This window comes from Micrasema longulum, unplaced genomic scaffold (genome assembly GCF_059751315.1).
Source record: "Micrasema longulum isolate JH-2025_06_02 unplaced genomic scaffold, ASM5975131v1 h1tg002414l, whole genome shotgun sequence".
NCBI classification, from domain to species: Eukaryota; Metazoa; Arthropoda; class Insecta; order Trichoptera; family Brachycentridae; genus Micrasema; species Micrasema longulum.
In genome coordinates, this window is record NW_028279561.1 from 176153 (window position 1) to 189099 (window position 12947).

General features: G+C 34.4%; 1 protein-coding gene across 1 annotated transcript; it reads left to right on the forward strand.

Annotated features, from left to right (window-relative positions):
- Window positions 1–2552: 2552 nt before the first annotated feature.
- LOC148272258 (clavesin-2-like) lies at window positions 2553–4999 on the forward strand. Its single transcript, XM_088240290.1, has 2 exons — window positions 2553–4272; window positions 4344–4999. The coding sequence occupies exon 1, from the start codon at window positions 2844–2846 to the stop codon at window positions 3897–3899; it is 1056 nt and encodes a 351-aa protein (XP_088096416.1). The 5' UTR covers window positions 2553–2843; the 3' UTR covers window positions 3900–4272; window positions 4344–4999.
- The last annotated feature ends 7948 nt before the right edge of the window (window positions 5000–12947 follow it).

The window sequence follows — 12947 nt, forward strand, 5'->3', positions numbered from 1 at the left end:
CAATGTGGCCGCTGCCAGCTGCGCGCGGTGGTGGGGGTTTTCATTGTTCCTCGGAGACAGCCTGCCTGTCTATCTCGGTGGCGATGTCTCGGGACAATTTTTTGTCCTACAAATTGCCGTTTACTCGCGGACAATGGTCGAGTCCTGGGAAAAAGCAATATTGTATTGTCTACGTGTAAACGGCCTTTAGAGGACGCGAGATTGGTGTGGGATGAGGCGAAAGTGCTGGCAGGAGCGGATGTGTAAAACAAAAATTAGAAGATAATAATATGTAATAATGTATGAGAATCTTATTAGAAATTCGCACATTAATAGCAATAAATAAATATTATAAACTATCATAAAATAAGTAGCGCGATAATATTATTAAATCAATAGATTATTAAAGATAGATACTCTCGTATCTGCGGGATCAGTAAAAGTAAAGTGCAGATTATAGTAGGCTGGTGGCTGATACAGAAATTGGGCTTAATATGCAACGGCTGTATCTACATATATACATAAGGTGTGCGGGTTTATACTGATTATACATCAGTGGCGAGCAGTGATTTATTTTATAGGTAATCTACAAAAAATGTTCATTAATTTGGTACCTACATATAAGTACATAATACGAGTGTATAAGTAATATAATTATAAATGGCTGTTTTTTCTGTGGTCCTGTGAAAATCAAATCATATAATACGATATACGTAGTTTTATTCTACACTATTTTTCAGACAATACTTGTACACAAGTTTATTAAAAAATACCACGATGACATTCGGCTGATATTTCCATGATGATTTAAATGTCAACATTGAGCACTGGCTGATTCCTTTTAAAACGAATAATGCTAAAAACAGCCACATCGAACGCCACATGTCCTATGTCATACATAATATGTCAAAACGGAATTCTATAAAAAAAATAGGCCTTTGGAAATAATGTTCGAAATACTAGTTTCCAAATAGAGAATCTTCAAATAATATATGTAATCAGCAAGCTTGTTTTAGTACTAAAAATTCTGACTGGATTAAAGATAAGAATATAGTGTCATTTTTTGTATGTAGTAATAAGCCGAGGTAATCAACTAGTTTCATCGTTCACTGAGAACGGGCTGGGCGCACTAGATATATATTTTTTGTAGGAAGATATAAACGGTGGTGGTGATTTATAATACGTAACAATTATTTCATTAATTTTCCCATCCACATAGTTATTTTAAAACATTATTATCGAAAGTCAAATATAATGGTAAGCTGTGCATAATCGCTTATTTGGACGATTCGCCCCTGTTATATATACAGTTTATGTATATAATGGTGCGGTATAAAGTTTGAACTGTACATCTTTGTGAGGCCAACGGATAGTCGCTTGGTTAGCCAGCCGTGATCCGGTCGGCTCGCACTACGGGATGCTTGTTCCTTAAACGCGGCCATAAAGAATGATAAAAAACTTTTTTCATGCATGTATTTATTTGCACATTCGTATCTTACTAATCATTATTTGTATTGTAGAGTCCTATATAAGTTTAAAAAAAATTTTTTTTTTCTAAATACCTATTATACAGAACTCAAAATGCCGAATTTTGAGCTACGTATTTACTAGCGTGACAACGCGAATCACGTTTCCGGTGAATAAACTTCAAAAAAAATAATCTCTTTTTTTTTATTTCCGCACCTAATTGTCCATAGGACGGTGTATTGGTACGCTATTGATAATATCTAATACTGCTAAAAATATTACAACTGCAAAAAATATTTAGTAGAAAAATATTCAAATATACATTTTTAACACCTTTATTAAGTAGTGAAATTTTATCCAACAAAAAAAAATTAACACCAATTATTTTTTTTTTCTTCTCAGAAGTTCTCAGTAATCAAATGTTATTTTTTATATACTCCCTTGATTTTGATTTATTCCACGATATTGTAGTCATATTAAACAAAAATTAAACTATAAAGTTTATATTTGAAGCACTAACTTTGTGGTTCTTTGTTTGCTTTGAAACCGGTCGGTGAAAAATAAAAATTAGTGGTTAAAAACAAAGTTGTTTTATTTTTTTATATAAGAATTAAACTGTTTAGTCTTCTAGTCTAGTACTCGTATCTAGCTATAAAATAACATTTCGACGCTGGAAAGGAAAAATTTACTAAGCGACATGTATCAACTTTACATAATTGCCAATTAAAGTTTTATATTTTTTAAATGATAAAAAAATCTCATTCGGATGTATTATTTTAGAGTGATTCCTACATAATTTAAAACAAGGGATTTTTTATGTATTTAAAAAATACTTTAATTGGCATTTCTGTAAAGTTGCTACATGCGCTTGGTAGCTGGTGACAAAAACATGGTAACAAAAAATTATAAATGTCAGATATAAGACTCTATCAAATTGACGATTAAAACAGCAGCCGATGGTTAGTTAAAAGCAACATAGTGAAGATTCTTAAGAAGAGGTAACTTAAGTCGATTTTCTTATCTCCGAAAGCACTCGTAACAGCCCACTGTGCACCGCCAGGTGCGGGGGGGCGGCGGATTGCCACCAGCACCGGTGTGCTGAGCTCAGTTTACTCACGACCGGCGCGAGCTCCGCGCCCCGCGTTACTTCGCCAGACACGTCGCTACTGCTCAACGAGGATCTGTGGTGTTAACACAATTTGTTTTATACTATTAAATAGTCTAATGATATTTTAAAAGTTTTAAAATAAAGTGACGGTGAAATAAATTAGGAGACATTGTGTATTCAAAAATTCAAAAAGAAGGGCGCGCGTCCTTGGAGGCCGCCGGTTACCGCGCTCAGTAGTCACTCGATGGTGTAAGTGCCGCCATGAGGCCAGCTTAAAACAGCCTCAGCAATGGAGTTCTTGGAGTATGACTGGAGAAGCCCTCTGGGCTCCGAGGGGTTCACTCGCGACTTGCGCACGAAAAAGCAGGATCCCGCCGCCCGTCACGCCGCCCTGCAGACCCTCAAGGAGCTCGTGGGAGCCAGCTTGGACTTAGCCTTACGAGATAAATCTCGCTGTCAGGATGACCGCTTTCTGGAGATGTTTCTTTACGCGCGCAAGCACGACGTTCAAGAGGCTTTCCAGCTTCTCATCAACTACTACTCGTACCGGCAAAGAAATTCTGCGATTTTTCGCGACTTGACGGCAGAAGATCCGCTGCTCACTCGCGCTCTGGCGGAAGGGCTTCCCGGAGTACTGCGGGAGAGGGACCGCCGAGGTCGCTGCGTGTTGGTCATGTTCGCCGCCAACTGGACCCCCAACTGTCTGCCCCTCGTGGCCGTGTACCGAGCTCTCGTTCTCTCCCTGGAGAAGGCCCTCGAGGACGTTCAGAACCAGGCCAACGGGTTCGTAATCGTCGTGGACTGGACCGAGTTCACCTTCAAGCAGACGTCCAACATGAATCCTAAAGTTCTGAAGCTGATGATCGAAGGCTTACAGGATTGTTTCCCCGCGAGATTCAAGGGGATACACTTTATCGCCCAACCTTGGTACGTGGAGACCGCCCTGACAGTTATCAAACCGTTCTTGCGAGGGAAGACCAAGGACAGAATTTACGTGCACGGCAACAACTTATCGACCTTGCACGAGTACCTGACGCGCGACATCCTACCATCGGACCTGGGGGGTGAGGGGCCCTCGCACAGCACGGAGCCCTGGCTGGCTCGCGTGCTGCCGCCCTCGCACCCCGCGGCCCCCGCGCGCCGCTCGGACCCCCGCCAGGACAGGCTGCAGGACACGCGCCACGAGCCCCGCCAGGACGAGCGAGACAAACACCAGGACGATTTCTTCGAGAATGCTAAAATCGACAAGGGATACAAAAAAGCCAACGGTTTTTCATTTACGAACAATAATGGTTTGGAGAAGAGTGCCAAAACTCAGTTGCTAAACTGCGAAGAAGACATATAAATAAATCGTATTACTAGTACTAGGGACATAATGTCGCGCGATTATATAGGGAATGTTACGTGTACGAGTATGTTGTAAATAATAGTTACGGAAATACTTGATGATATTTATTTTTGATAAAAATGTTTCGAGTAATTTGACGAAGCGGTTATTTGTGAATTTTAATCTGTGGTAATTTTATAATGATGCGTTATTTTGTAAGCAAGTACTGATTCGACTGATACAAGCGACTTATATTGATAGTGATATCCAGAATGATATTTATCCTATATACATAGACTGTAGTGGGTTCATACTTAAAGGCTCATAATATACTGTATGTTCCAGTAAACCAAAGGTGCGCTAGTAGCGAGTGGCGAGTGGCGAGTGGCGAGTGGCGAGTGGCGAGTGGCGAGTGGCGAGTGGCGAGTGGCGAGTGGCGAGTGGCGAGTGGCGATTGGCGAGTGGTTAATGGTAAGCGGCGAAGGAGTGTGCGAACAGAGCGTGGGGTGTCGTGTGATAGAGGTAGTATTAGTGGATAGTCTGCCAAACACTTCCGCGTCCAACAAACAGGGCTCCAGCGAACAACTCACACAAGTGTGGGTTTTAGTCTTTAGTGCTAAACACGCGCGTGCAGATTCCTTGCTAAAATCGTTATTCCCTAAACTATTTCCGAAAATATTATATTATATGCATTTTATATGTACGAGGCACCAGTGTCGACTGTTAATTTACGAAGTAATAAGATCGTTATTTTTAAACCAGCTTTACTCATAAACAATAACATTTGTAAATATACGCACAATCAACACATTTTATAACTATTTTTAATATTGCGCTTTGCTCTATCAAAAAATTCGAAAGCATTTTAATTATTAAGTGCCTCATTTCTCCTCGTGGGATAGTGTTTGAATCTCATAACCTTAATTTCGATATAAGAGTGTGCATATAATAAGGGCAACACCCTTTATTTGAGAATCAGTGATATATAATTATAATATTAACAACATTAGTCATTAGGCATTTTATGGAGACTTGAATATATATTTATGGTCTTCAAAGGGTGGTTATTAACCACCGATTATTTTTAATAAAACTCGAATCGTACCTATGTTCATAAATTATTGTATTTATTTACCTTTTGAATCCACAACCACAGCTCACAATCCACACTCAATAAGTCATATCGCAAAGAAAATCTTGTAATTATGAAAAGTTTGAATTTTAACGTCGACCAATTGCTAATTTTCAAGAAGAAACTTATCGCTTACTGATAATGATAACAAATTGCAGCTTGCAATTCTGCCCTTCGTGTGAGGAGTGCAGTATCTCAGTTAGACATGTTTCTGAGAAAAAAGCGACAAAAAAGGTTATGTTGTTTGGTTGTAGTTCCAATATTATGCATGTTATCGATATATGCCATGTATCTAAAGTAAGGGAAAAAGTGAGGGATCAATTTAGTTTTCATATTAAGATTCGTATTAAAATTCATAGGATAAATAAAACTAAATTAATGATAATTTTGAAATGAAATCCTAGTTACTGCAGTTTTGCTTCCTGGATTGCATGGTTTCTAAAAGAATATTGATACGTGAGTAAGACTAAAATAAATTATTTTTTTCGTGATTCCGAATCTGAATTTAACAAAATGTCCTCAAAAATACTAGATATTGCGCTCTTCGTAAGGACAGCAAAATTCTAAATAACATAGTTGCACGTTAGTTGGGCAGAAAAATGGCATTGCAATATGTACAATATTGTAAATGGCCTACATTATCAATAATTTATGAGTAACACACTTTCGTTATGTTATTTTCTTGAAGAGGATCCGTAATTTTTTTGATTTTAAAGTTGATTTTTCAAATATTTATTTAATTCAGACAATGAAAAAAATACAAACGGATGTGAATGCGCGTACCACTTCATTTTAAATATATCTGATGTGTCGGGAGTTTATCAAACTAATTGTAAGGGTATTATGAATTTAAAAGTAGCTTGATACATTTAAGACTGTCAGATCTAGAGTTGGAAGTATCTTTTACACGCTCTAAAAACTAAACCCGATCAAGCAGGTAAATTATTTTAGTTTTTTCCGTTTTCTCTGCGTTTTTTATAATATATTTTTGTAGAACTGTTAACAAATTATAAAAACTAATCAATCAAAAATCAAACAGAATAAAATCTACAGTAATAATATTAATCGATATTCATTTATAAAATATATATTAATATTATTTTATATTGATTAAAAATATGATGACCGTTATACGTATGGTAGTATAAAAGACTTTGGATTCTATGTATGATAAACGTAGACTTAAATCATTTATTTTTTACGTTCTACAATTTTAATTTTAATTTATTTATTTTTACCAAAATAACATTACAAACAACATAGATATGGAAGCCGTTATAATGGGACTATATATGAATTATGAAACCTGGAACCCTTGAAAAATGGTTTGACGTTATGAAGCTTTAATACTCTCCAATAGCGAAAGTATTTGCCCCTTAAACATAGTTTCACTCATGTAAAAGATGTCGATCTCCAAAGTGATAATGTTCAGCTGCCTGCTGCTCTTCTAACCGACAAAACCAGAGGCAGGTTGGTTTCGGAAGCCGGGAGGTAAAACAGTCTGTGCTGACGCAGTCGGAGATAACCATCAGCACAAAAATTGATATTCTCTAAAATGGCCAAGTTCTCCATAAAACCTCTTATCAGTCTAAAAATGGGTCAGTGTGAATCCATCCCATTAAGGCGCAAACTGTTGGTGCATGTGTAAAATACATGTACGTATAACAGGGACAAAAAAAATTCTTAGTTTTTTTTATTCAATAAATAATATAGTTAGTGTAAAGAACATAAATTAAGGACAGATTATTATTTAATACTATTTTTAAAAATAAAATTCTTAAGATTTTAATTTAAAAACACGCAAAAAAAGTTCTATACAATAAATACCTACGGTTTTTATTCTATAAAATTAATTATGCAAGTTAAAGGGAAAAAAAGCACTACAATAAGATAGAGAATAAGGAAAAAGTAGTATGTAGGTACAAATAAAAAAAGGAGGGCAAATAAAATACTTGGAATTCAAGACTTTTTTTAGAAGATTATACCTACATGTTATGTGATTAATAATTTTAACCCATTTTATTCTTCGCCTGTTGCCGAAGTAAATGAATAAAATAAAAACAGTTCAAATATCAGATTAATTTTCTACACCAATCATTAAATAATCGTTTTTATTGCAGTCATCCACTCTATTTATTGGCTCCAGGACATGTTATGATTTAAAATTATAGTAATACTAAAGAATTCCAGCCTTGGCTCTCGTGACAAACACGAACATCACAAGCTTATTATCACGAGTACTTACACCGAAGAAATCCAAACATATTCATTGTTCACTCTTGACCAAGACTATTTTGCAACGAGTATAAACAATTTCTCTTCACAGTCGTACAATAAATAATATGAATACTCTAACAGTCTCTCGTCATAGCCTTACAAGAAATATATACAAACAACCTCTTGTCATAGTCGTGCAAGAAATACAAATATATTCAAACAATTTTAGCCATACAAAAAATATGAATGCACTAACAATCGAGTCTCAGTCTCAATATTTCCGATCAAATATATAAGACACATACTACGTGCAAATAAGATAAGTAGTTGTTTATATTCGTAGATATTGGGGAAACATATTATTTATCTTAGCATAAAAACGCTGCAATTGTTTGAATAATTGGTGTAAACGTGAGTTGTGTTCATATTTATCCAAATAAAAAAATGAGTACTAAAAGTAAAAGAAAACAGTGTTTGGTCAGTTCAATTCCTCTCAGGCATCGAGTAACTGATAACAGCGGGATTTTAGAGTTTTGGCGGACTGTATGGAATTGTTACTCACTTTTAAAGTTCTTCCGATTGTTCCTTATATGAAGCACTTCACTATTGCTGCAGCACGTATACCGGCATCGTGTAGATGTTGTAGATGATGATGAACTGTACAATTTAGTCTATTTATAACACACTAAACTTCACTTTGTACGAATATGCTGACGCAGTATATGATAAAGATTTATCAGAGAGGTGAATTTTTACATGTGACTTTCTCACAGAACGGTAGAAGCAACAAGAGTTTTGAAATAGGAAGGATTTGGGAAGGAAAGGAATATTAAAATTCTTATATGAGTTGCTAGTATAGAAAATGTGAAATCAGTACTTAACAAACAGTAAAAATTATTATACGATATTCGAAAGAAAATTTTCTGTTCTACAATAAATTATTTGGTTAGCCAATATATTATAATATACTTACGTCGCTAGCGACGCAAGTATATCATTTTTATTTGATTACGAGCTTTTAAAACGGAATGTCAAGTAGATGAAAGTGGGCATTTTCGACACCTCCTGTTTGCGATCAATCGAAGGAATAAAGCTGCTCGCAAAATTTGAGCAGAGTGCGGTGAAGATACTTTGAATTATTTACTTATTTGTTGTTTTTTTTGTTTTGTTTTCTTTATTTGGAAAAAAACGGACACAACTTATTTTAACACCCAATAAACACTAAAAATAAAAATAGTATTTAAAATACATTGTTTTAAATGCTATTTTTATTTTTTATGCTTTATTTCGTAAGTTTTGCACTGAAATGAACCGCTCAAATGCCAGACAAATTCAACCAATTTTAGATGTTTTTTGTGAAATAAAAATCCTGTCAATAGAGAGTGTGTTAAATTGGCGTTTAAACTTATTCTAGAATCTAGATACATGTTTATGTTACACTGTACCATACGCGAGGTATCTCGCTTGTGGCACCTAAAAGGTTAAATGTTAGTGTTGTTATCATAATCAAGTGAAAAAAATGATGTTACTAAAATTTCTCACTGACTGGCGTTAGTACTTTGTATTTTTCGAATGATTGCTCATAGGATCATTGACTTTCATCAGCGTCTAATGTCATGTCGGGGGTTAAGTAATTTAGGCACCAGGTAGAAATCTTTTTCAGGTAGTCGGGAAAAGGATGTAAACGTGTGGTCCCGCTGGGTCAGTGCTCTATTTTACAGTCTGGTTCCCGATTGCCTACTCACCTGCATCGCTGCATTCCACATGAATACATCACTGGTCATTATTTGATCCAGAAAGGTCTCTAGAGATTTAAACCTAAATACTCTTATAAAGGACGAGTATTTCCAAAATGATTAATTATTTTTATTTAATACTTAATGCTTCTTTTTCTTCTGTATGAACACCTCACTGGGCACAACCCATGTCGAGGCGTATTTACGCTACATAATTTATGTATCTAGTTAACTAGTACCTACAGTTAAATAATGTATTTCTAAATAAAAAAGCCAAATAGAATATTAATAAAAATAGCAGTGAAAAATTGTACACAAAAGAAATGTTTTCAAAAAGAGAAAATGAGAGTAAAAATGGTGCATCAAAAATATGACAAAAGTTTTATTAGCGCCCACAAACACGGAAAAATTGCTCGTAGCCGAACCAGAAAAGCTGCCCGAAAGAACAGTCTATAATCTGGTAGTCTTACTATCTTTGTGCTGAAAGAAGGTAATCCAGAAGTACATAATATGCACTTCATTGGATTGAAAAAAGAGGGAAGCGAATTTTCACTGACTGGAATTAAATTGATTGGGCATGATCAATTCGCCGAAATGATGACAAAGCTTTTTAAAAGCCTTGATATTCTTTTTGGAAGCCGACCGATCTTACGATATTTATATAAAATAATAAAACCAATGTTTGATACCCCTGATCTACTGAAGTTGATTTCATTCTATGTACCACCCAGGTTAAGCAGGACATCTACAATATTTTATTGTCAAAATTCTCGAACGGTAGCTCAATATAACTCACCTATTTTTAGATTACAGAATACCGGGAATGAATATGCATCATATTTTGATATATTTAGTTTATCTCTGCCTAACATAAAAAATAAAATGACTAACATATTCTTATCAAAAAGAGCAAATCAACTTAAGGAGATTGGGTTAGAATAGTAATAATTTGATTGATTATTTTGTTATTTTATAATTACTATATTTTTATTTTTAAGTACTATTTATACTACATATTTGTAAATGGCAGAAATGCCGTATATAAATAAAAAAATAAATAAATAAAAAACCTATAACAGGACCACGGATAGTAGCGAGAAGCTTCATTCGGTCATCATAGAGAGAGGGAAGGGGACAAACACAGGATGTGATCAAAAGATTGACTAGGATATCCGCAGCAGCACGAAGGGGAATCAACAATATTAAAAAAAATACTTTGTCATTAAATTTACCATGACCTGGTAAAAACTGCTTAAGTTGCAATACATTTATACGCAATACAGTAGTAAAACAAAACATGGAAACCTTATTTAAGCAAGATAATCTATTTAACACAACACACAACACAACCGAACAAGTATTATTAGATAGCGAGGTTTAGTGCAGATGTCACAAGAGAAATGTCAGAGCGCGTTATTGTACGATTGACCTACGGACCTCAGTTGATCGGTCCTTTGTGCCTTAATTGATTACGTTTTCAGACACCTAGAACTATTGCCCCTTTAGGCGTCGCGATGTTTTTTTGTTGTTCGAAGCAAAAGTGATATTTTTTTCGGAAAAAAAAATAGCTTACATCATTTGTCATCTCCGGCTATCCCCATGTAAAAAAATCACGTTGCGACTTGAAAGAAATTCAAACAAACAAACACAAAGCTTTCGCATTTATAATATTAGCATGGATACTCATTATGTTTTGTTTTATTCTTATGCACCACAGCAGACCAAAAGGCTCAATTACAGTGGTGAATTACAGCATAGAATACTCGGACTTGAGTACATTTTATTTTTTGAGTTTTCACCGAGAATCGAACCCGAAACCTTCTGTGTGTGAATCAAGCATCTTAACCATTACACTACAGAGGTCGTATATTAAGTTGTAAGATATTTATGTGTAGCCCATCAAAAACGTGCATTATTTTATTTGGCCCACCAAGTTACGAATATTTCAGTTGAGTACCCCTGATCTGCTGAGTAGGTACCGACTGAATACGAAAATTAACCTGTGTTTGAGGAAGTGGTTAATAAGAGTGATAAATAATGTATTAATATATGAGTTTAAAAATACAGTTCCTCATATACTCGCGACTCACGACTTACCATGAAAAACCTTACAGTTACCTAACAACGAAACTTATTTCTTTCCATTTAGTTTTTTTATTTCATTTTTTATTTATTTTTGCACCACAACAGGCCAGGAGGCCCAACTACAGTGGTGAATGACATCACAGAACACTCAGTCTTGAGAAAAATCACATTTTAGTTTTTGTGTTCTCTCTAAGAATCGAATCCGGAACCTTCCGTGCGTTAGTCAAGCGTCTTGACCACTACACCATGGAGGCCGCCAACATACATAAATTAATATATCGTACATCCGATAACATCATAACTAAAAAAACGGATTTAATTCTTCACAAGAATATATCATATAATTAAATTTACAATGTATTTTTCACTGGGAAAACCCGTGCCGAGAAAGAAATTTAACAATTTTTTTTTTTTTTTTGCATTATTACGTATATATACGCTACACATACATAAAAAACTATTACATAAATATGAAAAAATCCCACAAAGTCATAAGCTGTGTGTGAGTATACATTATTGAGGGCGTTACTCATAAACTTGGCATAAAGTTTCGCCTAAGTATGGTGGTATAATTCAAATGAAAATACCATCCTTATTCTACCACTATAATAAGGATGGTATTCCCATCCGAATTTTACCACTATACTCAGGCGTAACTTTATGCCAAGTTTATGGGTAATGCCCATTATTTTTAAAGAATACGATCGTTATAAAAAAATTAAAAATTAGTGCAAATATTTAAACACAATTGTGATGTACATATATATTTACAGAAAGAATTGTTTTATTCTTTTTACATGTAAATACAAAAAAAATGTTTTTATATACGAGTATAAACAAGGACTCTTGTAGCAAAGTCGGACAATCACAATTTTTTTTTTCAAAATAGGTTTTTTGATTGGTTATGATCGAAAAAACGATTTTCTTGACAAAAAATAAATATACATATTTAAAATGGGCATTTAGAGTAGAAATTTAGGTATTAAATGTGTACCTAATATCAAAAACGGACATTTATTCACTATCTTTGCATCAAAAGCGGACATTTCATACATTATGGCGGCCGTTATTTCATCTTTTTTTGACAGTTCTAAATCAACCGCTGAAGTGGGATGGTCTTTGTCATTTTTAGAGTTTGGGAGAGTGTTACTATGTAGAAAAAGTAGAAAAATAAAATAAACTGAACATTATAATATGATTCTTGAACGTAGTAAGCATCCTTTTTAAAAACGGACGCTTGCGGTTTCAAAAACGGATAATTGCATGTTTTGGTTTCAAAAACGGACAAAAACATTTTCAAATCATGTTTTTTAAAATCTAAATAATAAACATCTTAGATATTTGAAGTGAACAAAATGAATATCTACCCATTTATCTTATTAATGTATAAATATATATTTAATATTGTTTTCTGGTATGTGCAAAACAGAAAATCATCTCTGCGAAAAAATTATGAAAATGGTTATTGTCCCACTTTGATACTTAAGTCCTCAAATATATTGTCACAAATCTCAACTAAGTGTAGGGACAATCGAGATTTTCTTTAAAAAAATGTTATAGCACTTTTAAGGCCAAATCTATATATACCTATATAAAGGTGAAAACAAAAACGGTTTTAAGATAATATAGTTGTTTAGTTTTTAGGTTATCTTAGAAATTGTGATTTTTTAGTTGTGATTATATTTTATTGGATGAGCGATGTAATATTATTATTGAAAGCAAACAAGCATGACGCAATTAAACGGTGAACCGACCTTTATTTACACTGATTATAGTACTGATTACACTTTACAAATAAAAATAATAAACGTACTAGTTGCAGTCTGTACCTATTTACTACATGTGAGTATATTCAACACCAGAAGTAAGTCGATGTGCTCCTGTAGTAGTGTTGTC